The 27,365-nt window shown below is 45.3% G+C and overlaps 1 protein-coding gene across 1 annotated transcript; it reads right to left on the bottom strand.

The window, feature by feature from the left end:
* Positions 1 to 11,003: 11,003 nt before the first annotated feature.
* LOC129694235 (probable G-protein coupled receptor 139) lies at positions 11,004 to 13,787 on the bottom strand. Its single transcript, XM_055630948.1, has 2 exons — positions 13,718 to 13,787; positions 11,004 to 11,911 (listed from the first exon to the last, which is right to left on the bottom strand). The coding sequence occupies exons 1-2, from the start codon at positions 13,785 to 13,787 to the stop codon at positions 11,004 to 11,006; spliced, it is 978 nt and encodes a 325-aa protein (XP_055486923.1).
* Between the last annotated feature and the right edge of the window lie 13,578 nt (positions 13,788 to 27,365).

The raw sequence follows: 27,365 nt of genomic DNA, 5'->3' as shown, positions 1-27,365 counted from the left end.
AAAATTAAATCAATTTACGTCAGGAAATGCTGCTCCCGGCTTTCATTTGAATCGAAGAAGAAGGGTTTCGGCGCGAAACGTTGCCTATTTCCTTCGCCCCATGGATGCTGCTGCACCCGCTGAGTTTCGCCAGCATTATTGTGTACCTTCGATTTTCCAGCATCTGCAGTTCCTTCTTAAACAAGGAGGATGGGGCAACAGTCCGAGAAATCGTAAACTATGTCCATGAGAGGAAAAACGAATCATTGAAAGGTTTCAGATCAACAGTTAAATTGAAAATACCTTGAAAGCAGAAAGCATAAATTAAATGAGTGTTTCAATGATACACAGAGAGCAAGTGTCAAATTTCCTTGAGACCGGTCACGTTTCTCAAGCCGGATTTTAGGCGAATAAATCAATGAACTAGCCGTGGAGAATCCTAGCACAGGAGTGGTAGCACCGCAAGGAATCTGGAAAGGAAAAATTAACACAGAAAAACATTGTAATCGTCAACTCAGCGCGGAGGGGCTCTAACGTCCACTACGCGCGTTTAGCACTTCAAACGTCTACCTGGAACTCCGAAGGCTGCAAGAACTGAATAATATATGGCAAAGACCAGGCCATTTCCGGGTGCGTGCATTCTCCCTGATATGCTCGCAGGCCACAGGTGTATGCCGAGCACGAGAGCACATCTATTTATACCAGGGTTTAACGGTAATTAGGTTGCACCGTCATGGTCGTTAGTTACAGTCTCATGAACAAACAAGTAAAAGGACGCATTTTTACGTTTATATTAATTAATATAAGGCACGGAAAGTAGTGAGACCACAGTTTACAGTTGAATCGAGATGAGAAGAACTTTTTTCACACAGAGAGCGGTGAATCTCTGAAACTCTCTGCCACAGAGGGTAGTTGAGGCCAGTTCATTGGCTATATTTAAGAGGGAGTTAGATGTGGCCCTTGTGGCTAAGGGGATCAGGGGGTATGGAGAGAAGGCAGGTACGGGATACTGGGTTGGATGATCAGCCATGATCATATTGAATGGCGGTGCAGGCTCGAAGGGCCGAATGGCCTACTCCTGCACCTAATTTCTATGTTTCTATGTTTCTAATCCAGTGCACGGTTTAAATCCAGTTAAAGCAGGTCATCTGAAGAGCGCTTAACGGAACGGTCCATATCGCTAGCCTACGGTAAAATACATTCAAAACGCCTTGAATGTAGTCTGAAATACCTGGGATTAAACGAAAATGTTAACATCAAATGGGTTAATGTACTGAATGCATTTTTTTTAGTCAGAAAGCGACGGTATAAAATGGTCCCACAAAACTCTACAATGAGAATACTGTTGTGCTCAATTGACGAAGAGACCATGGTTGTTTAGGAGACTTCTACAAATGTAAGCATAGCTCGATTTCCTTGAATTGCTGTAATTTGTAAAACGCATTGGATTGGATCAAGAGGCGATCGCTGGAATTTAGAAGATTGAGGGGGGATCTTATAGAAGCGTACAAAATTATTCAGGGGTTGGGCAGGCTAGATGCAGGAAGATTGTTCCCGATGTTGGGGAAGTCCAGGACAAGGGGTCACAGTTTAAGGATAAGGGGGAAATCTTTTAGGACTGAGATGAGAAAAAACATTTTCACACAGAGAGTGGTGAATCTCTGGAATTATCTGCCACAGAAGGTAGTTGAGGCTACAGTTCATTGGCTATATTTAAGGGGGAGTTAGATGTGGCCCTTGTGGCTAAAGGGATCAGAGGGTATGGAGAGAAGGCAGGTACGGGATACTGAGTTGGATGATCGGCCATGATCATATTGAATGGCGGTGCAGGCTCGAAGGGCCGAATGGCCTCTACTCCTGCACCTAATTTCTGTGTTTCTATGTTGAACAGCCCGATGGATCAGGAGACAAATTGACGGCGATTTTTTTCTTATCCTGTGTTGTAAATCATTGTCATAGGGTCATGCATCACAGAAACCGCATGTTGGCGAAAAATTGGCCATGCTGCCCAAAGCAGCTCAATCTAAGCTAGTTCTGAATCACCCGTACATCCCACATTGATTGTCTATAATTCAGGAATGCGAAAGGAACTCAGGTGCTGGTTTAAACCGAAGATACGCGCAAAAAGCTGGAGTAACTGCGGGACGATTTATCTCTCACCACTGAGGAGCAAGAAGTCTCGACCCGAAACGTCACCTGTCCTTTCTCTGCAGCCATGCAGTATAAACTATTCAGCCTAAGTTCACAACAGAATATGTAAACATAATACATAACGGGAGAAAGCAAAAAGATGCAGTGAGTGTACATACACATGCACATATATTCAATAAATAAACACATATACTACAACAATAATAATAATAATATAATAATAATAATAATAATAATAATAATAATAATAATAATAATATAATAAAAGATTCAGTGAGTGTACATACACATGCACGCATACTCAATAAATAAACACATATCTGCAATAATAATAATAATAGTCTGTTTTAGTTCGGCTGGTTTGTCGTTGTGTTTAAGACCTGATGGTTTCTTTGGAAGAAGTGGGGGCTCGTCCTAAACTTTAAGGAAAACCTAAAGAAAAAAATCGGGAAAGTTTAATAAATTTTTTATCTCACAACACAGACTTCCACATCCACCAAAAAAAATCTAAAACGTATAGTGAATTAAAGTTTAGGACGAGCACCCCATTTTGAAGAAGTGGGGCTCCTGAACCTGGGACGTTGCGGTTTTCAGGCTCCTGTCCCTTCTTCGCGATAGCAATGGTGAAATGCGTGAGTGGGCAGGATGGCGTCTTTGATGGGCTCGGCGTTGAGCGTTGCAATTGTTATATTGTAATTGGACCGCAGGTGTATTGTTGTTTTCATTAAAAAAATGTTTCCCTTTATTTTATATAGTTTGCGTGTTTTTCCCCGTTTATGATGTCAGGCTTTACGGAAGAGGGCAAAAAAGTGGGGTTGTGAGGGAAAGATAGATCACCATGAATGTCAGGACTTCCATATGAAGAAAGACTGGATAGACTCGGCTTGTACTGGCTAGAATTTAGAAGATTGAGGGGGGATCTTATAGAAACGTACAAAATTCTTAATGGGTTGGACAGGCTAGATGCAGGAAGATTGTTCCCGATGTTGGGGAAGTCCAGAACAAGAAGTCACAGTTTAAGGATAAGGGGGAAATATTTTAGGACCGAGATGAGAAAAAATTTTTCACACAGAGAGTGGTGAATCTCTGGAATTCCCTGCCACAGAAGGTAGTTGAGGCCAGTTCATGGGCTATATTTAAGAGGGAGTTGGATGTGGCCCTTGTGGCTAATGTGGCCCTTGTGGATCAGGGGGTATGGAGAGAAGGCAGGTACAGAATACTGAGTTGGATGATCAGCCATGATCATATTGAATGACGGTGCAGGCTCGAAGGGCCGAATGGCCTACAGCACCTATTTTCTATGTTTCAATTGATGTCGGAGTAGTCTCCATGGGCCGAATGGCCGACTTCTGCTCCTGTAACTGAATCAACTGAATCAACATCGATCCGAATACTCGAAATATTTCATTGTAACAAAACAATTAATTCGTGTTGTCTACTTCATCCAAATACTGTTCTGTAGCGTGTCAGTCGGCGGGTTGAGATGTCAAGTGAATGCGCACGATTTATTTTCACCAGCGAGAGCAACAAGTCGTTTGGAATCACGGTGCCTTTCTCTGCGGCCCATGCTAGACTTCTGTAGTCAAGTCAAGCATTGTCCCGTTTAAAAGCACGGATAGTCTTCTTCTAATCGAGTCCACACACAAGGTTAGAAGTTGTTCAGCCAGAGCTGAACACAACTTCTCGGCATCTGTACACACTGCTGTCTGTCTTGCGCTTCTCCTGTTTCTGGTGGGTAGCGGTGGAACGGCTGGTGAAAACAGGGGCAAGCAAAGACCGTGCCGGTTCTTTGCTTGACCCCAGCACGGTGAGTGTAACGGGAAGGAAAACGGATCAGCAACAATCGGGGTATTCCGGCCCATTAATCTATTGAACAGGAACGACTCCTCACATAACATCATGAAGGTCTGAATTAAATACCAACGGGCACGGACTATTTGAACCCGCGATCTTCGGTTTACGAGACCGACGCCTTACCACTTGGCCACCGCGCCTCGATGACGATGGTGATTTTTCAAAATAGTTTAATTACGAGCTCAGTTGTTTAAAAATAATGCAATCAAAATGTCTTATTTACAGATGCTGATCTAATAATTTCACGAATTGTGCAGACATGGAATCTCACGTAGCTAGGGTGGTAAAGAAAGCTTTTGTTGTGCTGGCCTTTATAATTCAGAGCATTGAGTATAGAAGATGGGATGTATTGTTAAAATTGTACAAGGCATTAGTGAGGCCAATTCTGGAGTATGGTGTACAATTTTGGTCACCAAATTATAGTAAAGATGTCAACAAAATAGAGATAGTACAGAGGTGATTTACTATGCCTGGGTTTCAGCACCTAAGTTACAGAGAAAAGTTGAACAAGTTAGGTCTTTATTCTTTGGAGCACAGAAGGTTAAGGGGGGACTTGATAGAGGTCTTTAAAATGATGAGAGGGATAGACAGAGATGACGTGGATAAGCTTTTTCCATTGGGAGTAGGTAAGATTCAAACAAGAGGATTGTTCCCGATGTTAGGGAAGTCCAGAAAAAGGGGTCACAGTTTAAGGGTAACGGGTAAGTCTTTTTGGACCGAGATGAAAAAAAAACACATTTTCACACAGAGAGTGGTGAATATGTGGAATTCTCTGCCACAGAAAGTAGTTGAGGCCAGTTAATTGGCTATATTTAAGAGGGGGTTAGATGTGGCCCTTGTGGCTCAATGGAATCAGGGGGTATGGAGAGAAGGCAGGTACAGGGCACTGAGTTGGATGATCAGCCATGATCATATTGAATGGCGCTGCAGGCTCGAAGGGCTGAATGGCCTACTCCTACGCCTATTTTCTATGTTTCTATGGGAATTCAATGAAGCATGGCTGGTTGACGCTTACAGACGGGTCCGCTGTGCCGAAATACCAAACGACGACCAGTGGTTAATGCAACCAGGTTTCACAAATTAGGTGAAGTCACCTAATTCCGCGTCAAAGAATCAACTATATTCTGCCTCCTGGCGGAGTAGCACAGAATTTCCAGTCGAATCGCTGCGGGAATTATTCCCAGTTTCTCTTCAATAACTGATCATTCTCAATGCGCTAATACAGCGGTTGTTTTTTAGGCCAGTGCGGGTGCAATTGTTCGGGAAATTGGCGTAAACTCGAACGTGCGCGGCGGGCTCCAGAAATATCGTTTATTTTTATTAAATGTAGGTGGCATTGTTTCTGATGCCGCGGGATCTGTCCATTTCACCGTCAGCCTCTTTCCTGCCACTTACCTAGAGAATACAATACACTACAATACGGTTTCATTCGTCACATTGCACATAAAGTGCAAGTGAAATGAATTTGCCAGTAGCGGCACAATTTCAAGAACACACAAATACACAATAAAAAAATAACACAAACATCCACCACAGCTTTCATTCATCACTGTAGTGGAAGTCACACAAATTGTCCAGTCCTCCTCCATTTTCCCCCGTGGTCGGGACCTCAACCCTCCGCAGCGTCCAGATTTGCAGACAAGGTGAAAAATCTAGGTAAGTTCTGAGCCGGTGCCAGGTACCGCGGCTTCAGGCTGGTGTAAGCGCCGCAGGCCGGCGGTCGGAGATTTAACGTACGCGCCGCGAACTTTTTAAACGCGATCAACCTCAACACGTCCCTTTCCACTCTCCCGATGCAGCTGTGCTGCGCCGCGCAATTTCAGAGGTGTTCCAAGACAGCTCAGGGACGCATCGCTATAAATAGGTTGAGGGTGAACGGTGTCCCTCTACATGGTCCACATACCCTAAGCTGTATTTTAGGTGGAATTGGGTTGTTGGCCTCTATTTGCCCGGGCAACGAAGGGGGAGAACCGGATTTCTTCTTCGACAGAGTTATTGCTGTGATTACATCTACCGGATAGTTTGGTCACCCTGTTGATGAAAGAACATACTGTCAACGGAGACGTCCAAATTATGTTCAATAGACAATTCCACCGATAAGATTCAGAGAGTTGTAGAGGGAGACATACAACATGACAGCAGAAACTGTCCAGGCCGCAACGCCCGTTAATCACCTTTTAACACGTCCCGATTCGACACAGTTTTATATATCAAACATCCTCATCAACCTCACCAGATTGTAAATCTACATTCTAGTGTCCATTATTCCACATTAGAAACATAGAAACCTAGACAATAGGTGCAGGAGTAGAGGCCATTCGGCACTTCGAGCCTGCACCGCCATTCAATATGATCATGGCTGATCATCCAACTCAGTATCATGTACCTGCCTTCTCTCCATACCCCCGATCCCTTTAGCCACAAGGACCACATCTAACTCCCTCTTAAATATCGCCAATCAACTGGTCTCAACTACCTTCTGTGGCAGAGAATTCCAGAGATTCACCACTCTCTGTGTGAAAAATGTTTTCCTCATCTCGGTCTTAAAAGATTTCCCCCTTATCCTTAAACTGTGTGACCCCTTGTCCTGGACTTCTCCAACACCGGGAACAATCTTCCTGCATCTAGCCTGTCCAATCCCTTAGGAATTTTGTAAGTTTCTATAAGATCCCCCCCTCAATCTTCTAAATTCTATCGAGTACAAGCCGAGTCTGCCCGGTCTTTCTTCATATCAAAGTCCTGACATCCCATGAATCAGTCTGGTGCACCTTCTCTGTACTCCCTCTATGGGAAGAATGTATTTCCTCATTAGGGCCATTTAATCCACACTAGAAGCAAGGGGGGTGTTCCCGACCTAGTCCTTGACTCCCACTCGTGGAAGCATCCTATTCACATCCGCTCTATCCAGTCAACATCCGCTCTATCCAATCACATCCGCTCTGTGCTATTCACATCCGCTCTATCCAGTCCAGTCAACAGCTTCAGAAGCAAAAGAAGTGTGAATTTGTTCAGAAGCTGGTTGGACAAGTCTAATATTAATGTGTGCAGTGTCCTAACCTCGCTCAAGACACAAGGTCTCATTTATTGGATTGTAATACGTCTAAAGCACACGGCGTTATTGTATTGTGATCTGCTGAACGATTCCTTCGCAAATTACTTGTGTCTTTAAGCCGCGTCTCTTCTTATGCGGCGCAGAATGACACGTGGTTGCCATTTTGCGATGTTCCCTGCGGAGAAGTTCTTACAAATTTCATAAGCAATGGTGGCCTTTGAACGGATAGCCCAATCTTCGTCATCAAACGTGTCTCTGTCGAAAGTGGGAAAGGCAGTATCTCTGGAGAGAGGTAATCTTCTTCCTTCTCTAGCTGTTTTTAAGTCACTCCTGAAGACATATCTATTCTCCGTGGCCTTTGTAGACCAGTAAGGTGTCGAATTATGTATTTACTTTATTTGCTTGGATTTGCTGCGTGGTTCGTACTCGTGTTTTATGTCTTTTAATTTATTGTTGAATTTTTCGTATGTAATTTATGCGCCTCGTGTTAGCTGTATGTTCTGTTGTTCTGCCTGTTTTATGATGTCTTGCTTATTTTCTTTTTCTGTACAGCACTTTGGTCAACTTTGGTTGTTTTTTAAGGTGCTTAACAAATAAAGTTATTATTATTATTATTATTATGTTTCGGATCAAGAACATATTTCAGACAGGCGTGGGGGAGACCGCCGTGGGTGGGGTGGGGGGGTGCAATGGAGGAGCCTACTTGGGGATCCGCCGTGAGGGAGGGGGTGGGAACACAAGGGTAAAACTGGCGAAGGATACTCGGTAACGTCAGCGCCCTTCATGCGGCGACTATTGCCTGCTAACCTTGTGATTGCAAGCAGAGAATTGTACTGTGACGGCACATGTGACAAGAATGTGCTGTATTCAATTCAATTCACAGATCCAAAAGACGTGGTCTGCATTTATGGAACTATTACAAGCATAAGGTGCAATAATAAGTTATAACATAAAGCCTACCAAGACCTGGAAACGGGGGGTATAAAATAAATTTTTAATAAAAACACGGTTGGTGTATCCTTTTTTGCGGAGTTTTGTGTTACAATAGAGTGATTGATTTTTCTTTCTTCTTTTTTTTTCTTTTCTTTCTAGGGTCTTATTTCTTTTCTTTGCTTCCTTCTCTAATTCCTTCCCTAAGGGGTTCTGTTTTCCCAACACTTTCCTGCACCTTCACGATTCTTGCTTACTTTCCTTACTTCTTTTATTTCTATCTTTTTTAAAGCTCAAAAAATGAAGTGGTACAACATAATGTAATAAGATATATACGATGTATTAATGTGATTTACTGTACTGCTAATAAAAATAAAATAAAATTAAAAAAATTAAAAAAAATCACGAGAGATTCTGGGGATGCCTGTTAAACTAAGAATATAAAAATAAAATAAATAAAATACAACTTAGCAAAGATGAGCGGGAAGGAAGAGGATTGGGTAATATTTAAAGAGCAACAGAAGATAACTACAAAGGCAATACGGGGACAAAAGATGAGGTAAGAATGTAAGCTAGCCAAGAATATAAAGCAGGATAGTAAAAGCTTCTTTAGGTATGTGAAGAGGAAACAATAGTTAAGACCAAAGTTGGAGCCTTGAAGACTGAAAAAGGCGATACTGTCCCTGACGTCTCTTTTCAGCCACGGTCGCTCCTTACTTCCATTGGAATATTCCTTCCTCTGTGGAATAAACTGATCCTGCACCTTCTGTATTATTCCCAGAAATACCTGCCATTGTTGTTCCGTAGTCATCCCTGCTAGGGTGTCTTTTCAGTCAACTTTGGCCAGCTCCTCCCTCGTGTCTCCATCGTCCCCTTTATTCAACTGTAACACCGACACCTCTGATTTTCCCTTCTGCCTCTCCAATTGTAGATTAAACTTGACCATATTATGGCTCCTTAACCTAAATTCCTTTATCAAATCCGGTTCATTAATAACACTAAACCCAGAATTGCCTTCTCCCTGGTTGGCTCCAATACCAGCTGTTCTAAGAATCCATCACGGGGGCACTCCACAAACTCCCTTTCTTGGTGTCCAGTACCAACCTGATTTTCCCAGTCCCTCTGCATGTTGAAATCTCCCACAACAACCGTAGCATTATTTTTTACTACATGCCAATTTTAACTCCTGATTCAACTTGCACCCTATCTGCAGACTACTGATTGGGGGACTGTAGATTAGTCACATTACGGCCTTATTACAATTACATTTCCTTAATTAGGTAATTCGGCCCATCAAGTCCACACCGTCACTCAATCATGGCTGATTTGTCTCTCCCTCCCATTCTCCTGCCTTATATGCATAACGTCTGACTACTGAACTAATCGAGAAAAGTTACTAGAATATACAGGTAACTGGAGGAGAAGAGTCGCTGCGTGAGCATCTCAGCTACAAGCATTGGCGGTCGAAACAGAAGATTTTCTGTTACGACAGACAATAAAGTTTTCTGAATCTGAATCTGAATCTGAAAATGAATAGAATGCCAATAGGAACCACAGGAAGTCATCCATTCTCTCTCCGTTAAGAGATTTGAACGTTCACTTCCTTCTTTGTGAACCAAAATATTCATCTACCGAACTACAAAATCCAGGGATTAATTGCCGTGCCGACAGCAATTAAAGAATTATCCGGCTGTTTTGATACAAGCAGGTTTTAGAGGGTTCGGTACAATGAGTAGGCAAACCAAATGTAAATATCACAAGCAATTTTAGTTTATTATAGTTACAGCAAGTACAGAATAAAATTATTAATAAAGTAACATTCCTCACGACGTCCTGCGGTCCTATTTCACTGATATGAGCGATGACTTGTTGCAAGCAGTTTAAGGGGTTCCACCACATGGGCACTTCCGGCTTGCCGACAGAAGATCCGGGCATCATTCAGGATCACAGTGAATTCTCTCCCGTTGAGCTCGCTGGCCACATGCACGTATACAACCAGTAAGCCCGTGCTTCTAATTTAAGCTGCAAATAACCGTTGACTGTGTGTTTTTTTTTATTGAACAGGCTGCTTTTCCTATTATTATTTACAAAGGGCTTGCCATAGAGGGAGTACAGAGAAGGTTCGCCAGACTGACTGGGATGGCAGGACTTTCATATGAAGAAAGACTGGATAGATTCGGCTTGTATACGCTAGAATTTAGAAGATCTTATAGACACTTACAAAATTCTTCAGGGGTTGGACAGGCTAGATGCAGGAAGATTGTTCCCGATGTTGGGGGAGTCCAGAACAAGGGGTCACAGTTTAAGTATAAGAGGGAAGTATTTTAGGACCGAGATGAGAAAATCATTTTTTACACAGAGAGTGGTGAATCTGTGGAATTCTCTGCCACGGAAGGTAGTTGAGGCCACAGTTCATTGGCTATATTTAAGAGGGAGCTAGATGTGGCCATTGTGGCTAAAGGGATCAAGGGGTATGGAGAGAAGGCAGGGATGGGACACTGAGTTGGATGATCAGCCATGATCATATCGATTGGCGGTGCAGGCTCGAAGCTCCGAATGGCCTACTCCTGCACCTATTTTCTATGTTTCCATGTTTCTATATTAGATAATGCACCGAACTAGTCTCGGACACATCTAAGAAAGAAAGGTTTATCTTATCTTCTCGCCATGTCTTTTTGCAGCTACGTGATCAGGGGCCTCACGAGTTAATGGGGCTTCTGAGTGATCCTGAGCATCTTGCCAAGTCCCTTCTACCATTCCTCATATCACCTGCATATTTAACATCTGCTGTTAGTGGAAGAGAATGTACACATTGGGCTACCGGTTACCAAGGCCATAGCCTTGAGTCTTTCACGGAGATAGGTCTGGCGACATTCCAGATGGGTATTGGTTTATTAATCAAAAGTATTGGATAATCGTGTCTAGATAATTCACTGGCATATGCATGGGGTTGTATCTTGCAGTACGTTTCCACAGTGGATTTCCCCGTATCCATCACTGCGCAGTCTATTTCAGACAGAATTGTGAGAATTCTCCTCTAGTTGAACATTTTTTTAATTAGATTGATGGGGTATTTAACAGCAAACGTTAACTGGCCCCTGAATCGAGTCTGCGTCGCTGCATATACGCAGGAGTTAATGCACGAACCGAGAAGCTCCAACATGTGTCCGCTTTCTTGCAGGATAAACTTTGGATCATTGGAATTGACGCCGCTGGCATAAGTGTTGCCTGTGATTTGCACACGCAGGAAATTCACAAGGTAGATCAACCGCAACAAGATAAAACATCCCGAGATCACCATGAGCAAAACGATAGACTTTCTCCTGCTCTCCATCTCCGGGTCACACTTATTTTCTCCGTTGCTCTGGCATCGGAGCCTCCTGCGAGCTCGACTGGCTGCGAGAATGTGCCTGACTGTCAACATGTTGAGCAGCAAAATCAATAGGAAGGGGACACATGGGTTCAATACAGGGCGCTGCCAGTCATAGATTCTCCATGCAACGGAGGTATAATAGCTACTCTTGATGACGCAGTACCATGGTACATTATCAGTGACGTACATTGGTTCGAGAGGAAAGAAAGAGGGTATGTTTTTGAAACAGACCAGCATGAAAACTATCCCGATAACCACCGCCGCGGTTTTCTCTGTGCAGTATCGCAGTCTCAATTTTAGGCCGCAAATGGCGGTGAATCTGTCGAAGGCGAACGCTACCGTTAACCAGACGGAAGTGTCTTTGGAAACCCAGCTGAGGACAAGGATGAGTGTGCAGCCTGGCGTGGTGGAGAAGAAACTGTCCGGGAAATAAATAGCCCGTAGGCGGCTTAATATCACCACGGTGACTATGACCAGGAAATCCGCCACCGCCATAAACACCAGGTAAAGGGTGATACACTTGGAGAGGCCGCACTTTCCCTTCGACAGAATCACAATCGTCACCAAGTTCGCTGCAAGTGGGAGGCAGAGTAGTTAATAACGTAACTGTTGAACTGTGACCAATTAATCATGACATGGGTAGACAATTCATCACATTAACAGATTGCTTACAGATTTCGAATAATCAATTTATGGAAAGATAACGATATCCTCGTTAAACTCATAGATGCATAGAAACATAGAAAATAGGTGCAGGAGTAGAGGCCATTCGGCCCTTCGAGCCTGCACCGCCATTCAATATGATCATGCTGATCATCCAACTCAGTATCCTGTACCTGCCTTCTCTCCATACCCCCTGATTCCTTTAGCCACAAGGGCCACGTCTAACTCCCTCTTAAATATAGCCAATGAACTGTGGCCTCAACTGCCTTCTGTGGCAGAGAGATATGCCCCTGTCCCATTGACAGTGTGGAAACTGACTCATCGCCCACCAAGTCCGCGTCGACCAGTGATCGGTGTATACCACACAGGATAGATATTTGGTTTACGATATTTGCCAATTAGCCGACAAACCTGCACGTCTTTGGGATGTGGGAGGAAACGGGAGCAGCCCCTGGCGGTCAAAGAGAAAACCTGCAAACTCCTTGCAGATAATATCCGTAGTCAGGACCAAGCCATGGCCTCTGGCGCTGTAAGGCAGCGTCTCTACCGCTGCGTCACTGTGCCCCGGCCCCACGACATCAGATTCTGAGCCGCATCTGTGGAAGCAATGGATTGTCGACGTTTCTTATCTGTTTAGTTTTGTTTAGTTCTGTTTGGTTATGTTTGGTTCCGTCTAGTTTAGTGCAGCTCAGTTTGGTTCAGTTTAGTTTAGTTTAGTGTAGTTTAGAGATGCAGCGTGGAAACAGGCCCTTCGGTCAACTGAGCCCGCTCCGACCAGTGATCCTCGGCCACAAACACTACCCTACACACACTAGGGAGAATTTATATTTATATCAAGCTAATTAGTCTACAAACCTGTGTCCCATACCGCAGCACCCATTGAAAACCATGGCGGGGAAATGTACAGACACTGTACAGACCGCACAATTGGAATTAATTGGGAAACAACTGACGAAGCTTATCAGTAAAACCATTCTATATATGCACGAGTGACCAATTGGTCGCGAGGCATGGATGAAGCGGGGGACAGCAGTAAAAGCGGATGTGCTTAAAACATATGTAACTGGTCCTCTCCCGTAACACAGAAACATAGAAACATAGAAAATAGTTGCAGGAGTAGGCCATTCGGCCCTTCGAGCCTGCACCGACATTCAATATGATCATGGCTGATCATCCAACTCGGTATCCTGTCCCTCTGCCTTTTCTCCCTCCCTTTAGCCACAAGGGCCACATCTAACTCCCTTTTAAATATACCCATTGAACTGGCCTCAACTACTTTCTGTGGCAGAGAATTCCACAGATTTACCACTCTCTGTGTGAAAAATGTTTTTTCTCATCTCGGTCCTAAAAGATTTCATCTTTATACTTAAACTGTGACCCCTTGTTCTGGACTTCCCCAACACCGGGAAGAATCTTCCTGCATCTAGCCTGAACAGCCCCTTAAGAATTTTGTAAGTTCCTATAATCAATCTTTTAAATTCAAGCGAGTAATAAAAACAAAGAGGAATTCAGCGGGTCATGGAGCATCAGTGAAGGGAAGGGACAATGGACAAGAGACGCTTACAGACGGAGCCCGCTGAAGAACGATTGTAGTAGCGGAGATAAAGCTGGAAAAAGGGTGAAGGCGCGGCAATACTTGGCAAATGAAAGGTGTTGAAATGGCAGATAGGTACAGAAGTGACAAACGCGAAACCTTCATCTGCGGAAAACATTACCTGGAACACCAAAGACCGCAAGAATAGTATAATAAATAGCAAAGACCGGACCGTTTCCGGGCGCGTGCATTTTCCGTCACGTCGTTGACCTATTCAGGTGTAGGTTCTGAACCAAGCGCGGCCACGGTTGCAGTTATACCCGGCGTAAACCTCTGGAGCGCCAATTAGCTTGCGACATCGCTGTTGTTATTTTCAATGTTCAGAACAAACAAATGAATGCAGTCATTTTCATGCAATTTTAATTAATCTCGTAGGATGCATTGAAAGTGCTGACGCATGCTGAAACCCCCTTTTCACGGTGCGACTTGACGCAAGAGGTAACCAGAGTTTGACATCGTGGGAACCTCGTGCGGTAACAATACGGCATTCGTGGACCACCGTGGCGCTAACGGCATGTAATCGTGTACCTTGGGTACTCGGGAGAAAATTCAAACATGTTTGAATTTGTCCAAGAGTGTCTTGTGCACTTGTGGTTAAGCATTGCAACATTTTATGAACGAAGTGTCCCGTGCGATATCGGTAGTAACTCTTGCGGTCACCGTGGGAACTCCTGCCAACGGTGAACCCGGAAGTTGGACAGAGTGAATCCAGCCAGTTTGCTATTTACATACAAATCTAATAAAACTAGCTAAGCATTTCATTAATGTCAGTGTGTCTCTTTTTGTCTGAAAGATGGGGGTGTCTTCATTTACTGGCGGTGGGTGTCTGTCACTGAAACAGGCAGGTAAGATTTCGCAGTGTGCGTCTCTCTCTCTCTCTCTCCCTCCCCCCTCTCACACAGGCGTGAATGGATGAACTCCGCGGGCCAGACAGCATTTACGGAGAGAGAGGGAGGGGGAGAGAGAGAGAGAGCGAGGCAGTCCTGGTCAGGCGTTTGAAGATAGACACAAGTTGCTTGGAGCAACTCAGCGGGACAGGCAGCATCTCTGGAGAGAAGGAACGTAAATGCTGCCTGGCCCGCGGAGTTCCTCCATTCATGCCTGTGTGAGAGTGAGGGAGGGAGAGTGTGAAGAAGGCTCTCGACCCGAAACGCCACCCGTTCCTTCTCTCCAGAGATGCTGCATGTCCCGCTGAGTTGCTCCAAGCAACTGGTGTCTATCTTCAAAGGACTGACCAGGACAGCCTCTTTCTCTCTCTCTCTCTCTCTCTCCCTCCCTCCCTCTCACACAGGCATGACTGGAGGCACTCCGCGGGCCAGACACCCTCTACAGAGAGAAATGGACAGCGACCCATTCTTCAGGCCGCCTTATGTCTCTCCCCCCCCCCCCCCCCCCCCCCCACTCCCACCCACACACGCGAATGCTGCAGAAACTCAGCGGGTGCAGCAGCATCTATGGAACGAAGGAAATAGACAACGTTCCGCTGAGTTTTTCTCCAGCATTCGCGTGTGTGGGTGGGAGTTGGGGTGAGGGGGGGGGGGGGGAGACATAAGGCAGCCTGAAGAATGGGTCGCTGTTCATTTCTCTCCGTAGATGCTGCCTGTCCCGCGGAGTTCATCCATTCATGCCTGTGTGAGAGAGAGAGAGAGGTGGGAGAGAGAGAGAGAGAGAGGGAGGGAGGTAGAGGAGGGAAAGCAAGAAAAGGGAATGACAGAGAGCAGGTGGTCGTGAGCAACTGAGGGGGAGGGGAAGGAGATAGGGAGGGGAGAGAGGGTGAGCGCGAGAGAGAGGGAGAAATAGAGTAGGGGGAGGGGGAGAGAGAGGGAGGGGGAGAGAGAGAGAGAGAGAGAGAGAGGCAGTCCTGGTCAGGCGGGGTCACCTTTGAAGATAGACACCAGTTTGCTTGGAGCAACTCAGCGGGACAGGCAGCATATCTGGAGAGAAGGAACGGGTGTGGCGTTTCGGGCTGAAATTTTTTTTCTTCAGACTGAAAGTTTCACCTCTCAGTAGATCATAAAATAACACAATAATGTGAGATACAGTCTTTATTCATATTTGACAAAAATAAAAAGACGACTTATTGCACATATTGAGAGAAGGTGCATCACACCAAACAACATTTGTCTAAAGAAACAGATTATTCTTCAGCTCATTAAAGAGCTCGGGTGAAAAAAAACGAATAGAGTGTGTGACAACAAAGTAACATCATTTGTGCCACGTGATTAACTACACTACAGTCCACGATGTTCATTCGGGAAAGATCGGGAGACGGACAAGTCACTCGCACAAATGACAGAATTGCCGAGTACCGTGGGAACTCTTTACTCTACCCCCGTTATATCGTGTGATATCGTGCTAGACCACGACCACTCCACTCTGGCTACATCTTGCGTCAAGTCGCCCCGTGTAAACTAGCCATGAGGATCACATAGAAGTCAGTACTTTTTGGAAAAATTGACTGGATGGGTCATGTAATTTAAGTTGATAATTTACTAAATCGTTACTAATTATATTGTTGGTTGGTTGGATGAACTTTCAAAGCTCTTCGATTACGTGAAAGGACTTACTCAAAATAAACTCATGACGTTATATGGACAGCAAGAACGTTGGCAATACGTTGGCCGTAGGATAGCAAAAAGTTTTTTTCATTGCAAAGGGTTTGTATTCGAGCGAAACGGCGACGGGAATTTCAATCACAGAACAATACCTTGCAATTGGGAGTGCAGATCACAATTTTAAAATGTGTAGGCGACCCACATTCTGGAACCTCTCCCCTTTATATCGACAAGGATTCCACCGATGTAAGCTACTAAAACACTGTTTTCCTCTATTACCGTTCGCGAGATTGATCCCTGGGATGGCGGGACTGTCATATGAGTAAAGATTGAAAAGACTAGACTTGTATTCACTGGAGTTTAGAAGGATGAGGGGGAATCTTCTAGAAACACATAAAATGATACAAGGACTGGCCAAGCTAGATGCAGGAAAAGGGTCCCAATGTTGGGCGAGTCCAGAACCAGGAGGCACAGTCTTAGAATAAAGGGGTGGCCATTTAAGACTGAGGTGAGAAAAAACTTGTTCACGCTGAGAGTTGTGAATCTGTGGAATTCCCTATTTGACCTGCGTGGGTTTTCTCCGGGATCTTCGGTTTCCCCCCAATGACCCTCGGGTTTGTATGTTAATTGACTTGGTATAATTGTTAACTATCGTTAGTGTGCGGGGGGATAGCGTTCGGCTGCGGAGATCGCTGCTCGGTTTGGTGGGCTGAAGGGCCTGTTTCGGCGCTAAATACCAATTGGTGATGTGGGGAGGAAGGATGGATGCATAGACAAACGGAAACTCTCCAAACAGAAAAGGATGCGTCTCCTCCCCCCCCCCCCCCCCCCCCCCCCCACCATTTCGCCGAGAAAACGCCAATGCTGACGAACACGTGACGCCACAGGAAGTAGCAAAAACCACACCCAGCGGGTCATGACTCGCGTTAAAAGACTGCCGCTTACTTCATTTAAATTTGGTTTAGTTCTGTTTTGAGATGCTGCGCGGAATAACTCCCTTAGGCGCACCGAGTCCGCGCCCACTAACACCAGCCTACACACACTAGGGATAATTTACTATTTTTTCCAAGCCGTCTTTGGAGTGTGGGAGTAAACCGGAGCGCCCGGAGAACAACCCACGAAGGTGAGAGGGAGAAGCTGCAAAGACTCCGTCAAGACAACACCTGTGGTCAGGTTCAAACCCGGGTCTCTGGCGTAGCAATTCTCCCGCTGCGCCCAAAGTAGATACTTCCTCAGCTTTCGGCACGCCTCCCGCCTTCAATCGCCTCAAACCGTCCGCTCTTTACAGGTAACGGATAAGCTATTGCAGAAGTCTGCTACCGAGGTTAACCACGAGACCATGTTCTGCCACATGGAGTATTGTGTACAGTTTTGGTCTCCTAATTTGAGGAAGAACATCCTTGTGATTGAGGCAGTGCAGCGTAGGTTCACGAGATTGATCCCTGGGATGGCGGGACTGTCATATGAGTAAAGATTGAAAATACTAGACTTGTATTCACTGGAGTATAGAAGGATGAGGGGGTATCTTCTAGAAACATATAAAATGATACAAGGACTGGACAAGCTAGACGCAGGGAAAATGTTCCCAATGTTGGCCGAGTCCAGAACCAGGGGCACAGTTTTAGAATAAAGGGGTGGCCATTTAAGACTGAGGTGAGAAAAAACTTTTTCACGCAGAGAGTTGTGAATCTGTGGAATTCCCTATTTGACCTGCGTGGGATTTCTCCGGGATCTTCGGTTTCCCCCCAATGACCCTCGGGTTTGTATGTTAATTGACTTGGTATAATTGTTAACTATCGTTAGTGTGCGGAGGATAGCGTTCGTCTGCGGAGATCGCTGCTCGGCTTGGTGGGCTCAAGGGCCTGTTTCGGCGCTAAATACCAATTGGTGATGTGGGGAGGAAGGATGGATGCATAGACAAACGGAAACTCTCCCAACAGAAGGATGCGCCTCCCCCCCCCCCCCCCCACCCCCCCACCATTCGCCCGAGAAAAGACCAATGCTGACGAACACGTGACGCCACAGGAAGTAGCAAAAACCACACCCAGCGGTGTTATTACTCGCGTTAAAAGACTGCCGCTTACTTCATTTAAATTTGGTTTAGTTCTGTTATGAGATGCTGCGCGGAATAACTCCCTTCGGCGAACCGAGTCCGCGCCCACTAACACCAGCCTACACAGTAGGGATAATTCACTATTTTTTCTAAGCCGTCTTGTGGGAGTAAACCGGAGCGCCCGGAGAACAACCCACGAAGGTGAGAAGGAGAAGGTGCAAAGACTCCGTCAAGACAACACCTGTGGTCAGGTTCAAACCCGGGTCTCTTGCGCAAACAATTCTCCCGCTGCACCCAAGGTAGATACTTCCTCAGCTTTCGGCACGCCTCCCGCCTTCAATCTCCTCAAACCGTCCGTTCTTTACAGGTTACGGATAAGCTACTGCAGACGTCTGCTACCGAGGTTAACCACGAGACCATGTTCTGCCACATTCTCATGATAATATGCACATTGTTCGGTAAGTTTCGCGTTGCCTTTTCTCTTTTGTGTTTTATGCGATGTTTGCAACTTTCCAACTCAATGCTGAACACAACTCACCCACGTTTAATTTCCAGGGGCTATTTGGGGAGAGTCGGTAACGCAGCCGCAGGCCGAGTTAACTGTGGCTGAAGAGAAACAGTGAAAATACAGTGCAGCTACACGACAGAATACGCCAACCCCGACCTCTATTGGTACCGACAGCAAGCGGATCAGGCTCCGGAGTTCATTTTTTGTATCGGGATAACAGCGAAAATGAAGAAGCGGATTTTTGCAAAGGAGAGGTTCGCGGCTGATCAGACCAACGCTGGAGGGAATATCCCATTGACAATCACACAACAACACTGCAGGACTCCGGCCTGTATCTCTGCGCGCTGAGTCCCACATGTTTGTTTCAACATTCAGCTGTCGCTCAACAAAAACCTAGAACAAAACACAACCGCAAACCGCAACCCTCCAGTTTCCAACAAACTGTTTCCCCCCCCGCGTTAGGAATCAACCTCAGCTGTGCAAGATCTTTGGTTTCAAGAAACATAGAAACAAAGAAACATGGGAAAATGGCAGGCAGTGGCGAGTGGAGTGCCGCAAGGCTCGGTGTTGGGGCCGCAACAGTTTTACCATATATATTAATGTTTTTTGAAGAGGGAATTCGCAGCAACACTAGCATGTTTGCGGATGACACAACGCTGGGTGGCAGTGTGAACTGTGAAGAGGATGTTAGGAGGTTGCAGGGTGACTTGGACAGGTTGAGTGAGTGGGCAAGATGTATGGCAGATGCAGTATAATATGGATAAATGTGAGGTTTATCCACTTTGGCGGCAAAAACAAGGGGGCAGATTATTATCTCAATGGGGTTAGGTTTGGTAAGGGGGAGGTGCAGCGAAACCTGGGTGTCATGGTACACCAGTCATTGAAGGTAGGCATGCAGGTGCAGCAGGCAGTAAAGAAAGCGAATGGTATGTTAGCTTTCATTGCAAAAGGATTTGAGTATAGGAGCAGAGAGGTTCTACTGCAGTTGTACAGGGTCTTGGTGAGACCACACCTGGAGTATTGCGTACAGTTTTGGTCTCCAAATCTGAGGAAGCACATTATTGCCATAGAGGGAGTGCAGAGACGGTTCACCAGACTGATTCCTGGGATGTCAGGACTGTCTTATGAAAGAAAGACTGGATAGACTTGGTTTATACTCTATAGAATTTACGAGATTGAGAGGGGATCTTATAGAAACTTACAAAATTCTTAAGGGTTGGACAGGCTAGATGCCGCAAGATGGTGCCCGATTTTGGGTAACTCCAAGGCCAAGGGGTCATAGCTTAAGGATAAAGGGGAACTCCTTTAAAACCGAGATGAGAATAACTTTTTTCACACAGAGAGTGGTGAATCTGTGGAACTCTGCCGCAGAGGGTAGTCGAGGACACAGTTCATTGGCTATATTTAAGAGGGAGTTAGATGTGGCCCTTGTGGCTAAGGGGATCAGGGGTATGGAGAGAAGGCAGGTACGGGATACTGAGTTGGATGAATCATCCATGATCATATTGAATGGCGGTGCAGGCTCGAAGGGCCGAATGGCCTACTCCTGCACCTAATTTCTATGTTTTCCTATGTTTCTATGTAATGGGGAAGTGCAACGAGACCTGGGCGTCCTTGTACACCGGTCACCGAAAGTTGGCGTGCAGGTACAGCAGGCAGTGAAGAAAGCTAATGGAATGTTTGCCTTCATAACAAGAGGATTTCAGTATAGGAGTAACAAGGTTCTTCTGCAGTTGTATAGGGCTCCGGTAAGACCACATCTGGAGTATTGTGTACAGTTTTTGTCTCCTAATTTTTGGAAGGACATACTTGTGATTGTTGCAGTGCAGCGTATGTTCGCGAGATTGCTCCCTGGGATGGCGGGACGGTCATATGAGTAAAGATTGAAAAGACTAGACTTGTATTGACTGGAGTTTAAAAGTATGAGGGGGGGGAGGGATCTTATAGAAACATATAAAATGATACAAGGACTGGCCAAGCTAGATGCAGGAAAAATGTTCCCAATGTTGGGCGAGTCCAGAACCAGGGGCCACAGACTTAGAATAAAGGGGTGGCCATTTAAGACTGAGGGTGAGAAAAAACTTGTTCACGCTGAGAGTTGTGAATCTGTGGAATTCCCTATTTGACCTGCGTGGGTTTTCTCCGGGATCTTCGGTTTCCCCCCAATGACCCTCGGGTTTGTATGTTAATTGACTTGGTATAATTGTTAACTATCGTTAGTGTGCGGGGGGATAGCGTTCGGCTGCGGAGATCGCTGCTCGGCTTGGTGGGCTCAAGGGCCTGTTTCGGCGCTAAATACCAATTGGTGATGTGGGGAGGAAGGATGGATGCATAGACAAACGGAAACTCTCCCAACAGAAGGATGCGCCCCCCCCCCCCCCCCCACCACCACCATTCGCCCGAGAAAACACCAATGCTGACGAACACGTGACGCCACAGGAAGTAGCAAAAAACACACCCAGCTGTGTTATTACTCGCGTTAAAAGACTGCCGCTTACTTCATTTAAATTTGGTTTAGTTCTGTTTTGAGATGCTGCGCGGAATAACTTCCTTCGGCGCACCGAGTCCGCGCCCACTAACACCAGCCTACACACACTGGGGATAATTTACTATTTTTTCCAAGCCGTCTTTGGAGTGTGGGAGTAAACCGGAGCGCCCGGAGAACACCCCACGAAGGTGAGAGGGAGAAGGTGCAAAGACTCCGTCAAGACAACACCTGTGGTCAGGTTCAAACCCGGGTCTCTGGCGCAAGCAATTCTCCCGCTGCGGCCAAGGTAGATACTTCCTCAGCTTTCGGCACGCCTCCCGCCTTCAATCGCCTCAAACCGTCCGATCTTTACAGGTAACGGATAAGCTACTGCAGACGTCTGCTACCGAGGTTAACCACGAGACCATGTTCTGCCACATTCTCATGATAATATGCACATTGTTCGGTAAGTTTCGCGTTGCCTTTTCTCTTTTGTGTTTTATGCGATGTTTGCAGCTTCCAAGTCAATGCTGTACTCAATTCACCCACGTTTAATTTCCAGGGGCTATTTGGGGAGAGTCGGTAACGCAGCCGCAGGCCGAGTTAAGTGTGGCTGAAGGAGAGACAGTGAAAATACAGTGCAGCTACACGACAGAATACGACGACCCCGGCCTCTATTGGTACCGACAGCAAGCGGATCAGGCTCCGGAGTTCATTTTGTATCGGGATAACAGCGAAAATGAAGAAGCGGATTTTGCAAAGGAGAGGTTCGCGGCTGATCAGGCCAACGCTGGGGGGAATATCCCATTGACAATCACACAAGCAACACTGCAGGACTCCGGCCTGTATCTCTGCGCGCTGAAGCTCACAGTGTTTGAACATTCAGCTGTCGCTCAACAAAAACCTAAAAAAAAAAAAAACACAACCGCAAGCCGCAACCCTCCAGTTCCAACAAACTGTTCCCCCGCGTTAGGAATCAACCTCAACTGTGCAAGATCTTTGGTTTCAAGAAACATAGAAACAAAGACACATAGGAAATAGGCCCTTCGAGCCTGCACCGCCATTCAATATGATCATGGCTGATCATCCAATCAGTATCCTGTACCTGCTTTCTCTCCATGCCCCCTGATCCCTTCAGCCACAAGGGCCACATCTAACTCCCTCTTAAATATAGCCAATGAACTGTGGCCTCAACTACCTTCTGTGGCAGAGAATGACAGCGATTCACCACTCTCTGTGTAAATATGTGTTTTCTCATCTCAGTCCGAAATATTTCCCCTTTATCCTTAAACTGTGACCCCTTGTTCTGGAAACGAGTCTAGGCGAAACACACATCACCCCCACTCTCACCTCAAACTCCAGCACAGCAAATGTCACACGCAGCCGAGGGTTCCCGCTTGATGGACTCTAATCAAAACGAGGAATATCGAGTTGCCCCTGATATCCTAGAGCACTTTACCGAAAATGGCAACCAAAGTTCCCTACCCGAACCGGACTCAACGTTGCACCAATGTCCCGAAGGCAGATTGAAAAGTTACTGTTTGCGCCACTTGCTAGCATGGCCGGGGTGAGAGTGGAAACAGGAACTATAATGACGTTTACTAGATGTTTAGTTAGAATCATGGATATGGTGGGAATGGATCGATATGGATAGTGTGCAGTCGGATCAGATTATTTTTCAGGTTACAGTACAGTTTATTGCCACGTGTACCGAGATACAGTAAGAAGCTTTTGGCGCGTGCAACGCAGTCAGCGGAAAGATAATACACGATTAAAATCGAGACATTAAAGTGCCTGTCCCACGAGCATGCGACTCCATGCGGCAAGCGCGACCTAACCTGATCGCTTGAGCCGTACGGCTCGCAGGGCCGGTCCCACTTCAATCGCCGGAGCCGTATGGAGTTGTACACGGTGTCCTGGAATGGTGCATAGGCAACACATGAAGTGATCAGATCCAATCACCGAGCTGTGTGTGTGTGTGTGTGTGTGTGTGTGTGTGTGTGTGTGTTGTGTGTGTTGTGTGTGTGTGTGTGTGTGTGTGTGTGTGTGTGTGTGTGTGTGTGTGTGTGTGGTGTGTGGTTTTGTGTGTGTGTGTGTGCGTGTGCGTGTGTGTGTGTGTGTGTGCGTGTGCATGTGGTATGTGGTGTGTGTGCGCGCGCTGCGCGTGTGCCTGTGTGCGTGTGTGTCTGTGTGTGTTTGCGTGCGTGTGTCTGTGTGTGTGCGCGCGCGCGTGTGCCTGTGTGCGTGTGTGTGTGCGTGTGCGCGCGCGTGCGCGCGTGTGCGTGTGTGTGCGTTGTGTGTGTGCGTGTGTGTGCGTGTGTGTGCGTGTGTGCGTGTGTGCCGTCGTTTACGCATGTCTGTGGCTTCAAGCAATCCTGCGGATTGAAACGTTAATGGCGACTTTAAATGGAACGTTCTAAACGGCAAGCGAAACTCACAAGGTTTAAGGAACTTGTGTTTCCAGTCCAGACCTTTCCCTGACCCTGACTCTGGAAATGGTCCAGAGGGGGTGTACAAGAATTGTTCGTGGAACGTGTGGGTGAGCTTGCGATATACGTTTGAAAGCACTGGGCCGCTACTCGCTGGACTTTAAAAGGTTAAGGAGGGATCTCATTGAAACTTACAGAATAATGAAAGACATAGATTGAGTGGATGTGGACACGATTTTTTCACTGGTGGGAGGGTCTTGGACAAGAGATCTTAGCCGCAGAGTTAAAGGGCGCTTTTTTAGAAAGGAGGTGAGGAGAAACATCTGTTGCCAGAGAGTAGTTAATCTATGGAACTAATTGTCATTGATGGTTGTGGAGGACATTAAGTGAATATTTTTAATTCAGAGATAGACAGATTCTTGATTAGAAAATGTATCAAGGGTAATCTGGAAACAAAAAAAACATAGAAACAGGAAAATAAATGACAGCATCTAGAGGCTAACCTAGCACATACTTTTTTAAACTGTATAAAAATCAAAAATTTCTGGATTGATATTTTTAGAATAATTTCTGTTATTAATACTAACTTAGATCCCAATTCAAAACTAATAATACCTGGCATAACAGAACAAAGTCTAACACTCTCAACAAACCAAAGAGGCTTTCTTGATTACAGTATAATAACTGGGGAAAAATTAATACTAACATTTTGGAAAGGACCTACAGCCCCCACAATTAAACTGTGGATTATGGAATCGTTGGAGGCCCTACACCTGGAAAGAATCAGATTTGTCTTAATTGACAAACAAGAACTTTTTATTAGAATATGGTCTCCATTCATTGACTATTTGAAGGGATAGATTGGTTCAGCACGGGAACCTAACTGAAGCTTGAACTCAGGATTAGATGAAAAGTTATACTTTATAATCCACGAACCTATCTCCGAAGATGTATTAGTAAATCATTCCATTCTTTAGTAAATGTATTATCAGTAAATCATTCCATTTTTTATCTTGACATTTGTGTTTTTTTTCCTCTTTCTCTCTTACTTCCTATCTTTAATAACAACTAAAAGCAGAACCAATGTACAATTGATAATATTAACAATGTACGACTGATATACATGAAATGTTTATAAATATGTGTTTGCTTCTAATAAAAATATTTTCTTTCAAATGTGCAGGACTAGGCCATTCTGCCCTTCGAGCCAGTACCGCCATTCAATTTCATCATGGCTGATCATGCAAAATCAGTACCCAGTTCCTGCTTTTTCCCCGTATCCCTTGATTCCATTAGCCTGAAGAGCGATATATTTACCTCTCTCTTGAAAACATCCACTTCCTTCTGTGTCTGAGAATTCCGCAGAATCGTAACTATCTCGGTGAAAACGTTCACCTCAATAGCAAGATTGGCCTTCCCCAGATTAGGAGACAAAACTAGAAACAATAATCCAGGTGTGGGCTCACCAGGGCCGTTTGCAACAGCAGTTGAACCTGTTTACTCCTATACTCAAAACTTCTCGCTCTGAAGGCAGGAAAATGGGATGAGGAGGCAGAGATCAGCCGTGATTTAATGGCGGAAAAGGCTCGATGGTCCGAATGGCGTAATTCTACTCATGTAACTTTAGAACGTGAACTTTTACAAAGTGAAATTTCCTCCTCACTGGAAAGCAATGAAGCGTTAGATCCTTCGGTCAATATTGTGTTCGTACACTCGTTTTCTATTTAATCTCACATATTTTGCATTTTATTTCGCTCTATCTAACTTCGCTCCTTGAAAATATCAGGAGCTGCCTACTGTCAGTTAATTGTTGTTTTTCATCCAAATACGGGCAATGTTCCATCATTAACCTGTATGTCTTCACCTCTAATTAGGTAACAGACGTGTGCAGGTGACTGCCATAATTTGTTTGTTCACGTAGCTGTAACTAACGATTATGACGATGTTATTGCTCCCTCGAGATTGCTACCTGGACTGAATATAAGGACAGCGATGACTCTATTAGAGATTACAACTCGCCATTTGATTGTTCACCAGGAAAATGCATGCGCCGGGAAATGGACCTGTCTTCGCCGTTTATTATTCAACTCTTGCTACATTCGGGGTTCCAGGTAAAACGTGACAACTCGGGGCAACAAGATATTAATGGTTTCATATCTGGGTGTCTTTATCGTGTTTAGTTATGTGGGGAACGTGTCTTAACCAATTATACAAAAACTCATTTCTCGGTTGTTTATTATCTGTTGTGTTTGTGGATAATATCAATTTAATCAAGTCTCGAAACGCCGGGGATATACTTATCTTTTATTTTTTGTAGCACAGTTTGGTCTACCAGATGTGTTGTGAGTTCGTATTGCTTTATATTTTTCCACGACTAATCATTGCAGCGCAATCAGATCATAAGACAGCCTGAAATGCATGGATTACTTGCCTGTTTTGACGTTCGCCCAATTTATTATACACATCCCATCGACACATCCCATAGAGGGCGCCGTTGCACAATAAGCTGCTTTGTATTATAGAAAGCCCCAGTTCCGCCATTCTCACGAGCGACATGTTTGAAGACACATCATAGCATTTGTTTCGGATCTGTTTTACCCTCTCGATAAATGCGTATTCCGCGGTACTCCCGGCAGTGATAATACTGATTTATTCCTCTTCGTGTTTACCGGTATCTATCAACCCTTTTTTATTATTATTTTATCCTTCATGATGCTCTCTCCCATGTACGTCTTACTCTCAACACTTTCATGTTTATCTAGGGAAGTCGGCACCACCAACAAAACAAATCTCTAACGCGTCATTCTCCCTATAACCAATATGGGCTCAAATTCGTCAAAATATCGCAGTCCTGGTTCAGGTGGCCATGAGTTCGTGTTCTGTTCGCGACCGTTACGGTTTATGTCGCTCCCTTCTTCGGATAAATTACTGGCAATATCGCTGTTGGAGTATCAACTTTCAAATAGACCGTGTGCCCGGGAAAAGTGTTGAATGGGCGCATACAATAATCATTGGGATCGCTCCAGCTGTCGTATCCAATATTCCTACCCCGCAAGACACACGCAGGGTAAACGGTGAACATAGGAATATAGAAACATAGAAAATAGGTGCAGGAGTAGGCCATTCGGCCCTTCGAGCCTGCACCGCCATTCAATATGATCATGGCTGATCATCCAACTCAGTATCCTGTACCTGCCTTCTCTCCATACCCCCTGATCCCATTAGCCACAAGGGCCACATCTAACTCCCTCTTAAATATAGCCAATGAACTGGCCTCAACTACCTTCTTTGGTAGACAATTCCAGAGATTCACCACTCTCTGTGTGAAAAACAAATTCTCATCTCTGTCCTAAAAGATTTCCCCATTATCCTTAAACTGTGACGCCTTGGTCTGGGCTTCCCCAACATCGGGGACAATCTTCCTGCATCTAGCCTCTCCAACCCCTTAAGATCTTTCACTGAGATCCACCATCAATCTTCTAAATTCGAGCGAGTACAAGCTGAGTCTATCCAGTCTGTCTTCATATGAAAGTCCTGCCATCCCAGGAATCAGCCTGGTGTACTATGGCACGTATAGGAGACCAAACTGTACGCAATACTCCACATGTGGTCTCACCAAGGCCCTTTACAACTGCAGTAGAACCTCTCTGCTCCTATACTCAATCGTGTTGCTAACCATACCATTTGCTTCTTTCACTGCCTGCTGAACCAGCATCCTACTTTCAATGACTGGTCTACCAGGACACCCCTGTCCCAC

This window comes from Leucoraja erinacea, unplaced genomic scaffold, assembly GCF_028641065.1.
Source record: "Leucoraja erinacea ecotype New England unplaced genomic scaffold, Leri_hhj_1 Leri_589S, whole genome shotgun sequence".
Classification (NCBI taxonomy): domain Eukaryota; kingdom Metazoa; phylum Chordata; class Chondrichthyes; order Rajiformes; family Rajidae; genus Leucoraja; species Leucoraja erinaceus.
This window is presented reverse-complemented; position numbering and strand designations above follow the sequence as displayed.

Coding starts and splice junctions, on each gene's coding strand:
- LOC129694235 (XM_055630948.1), bottom strand. CDS start 13,787: ATGCACGCGCCCGGAAACGGTCCGGTCTTTGCTATTTATTATACTATT. Junction 11,912..13,717: donor TGCGGTCTTTGGTGTTCCAG/GTAATGTTTTCC, acceptor TCCCACTTGCAG/CGAACTTGGTGACGATTGTG.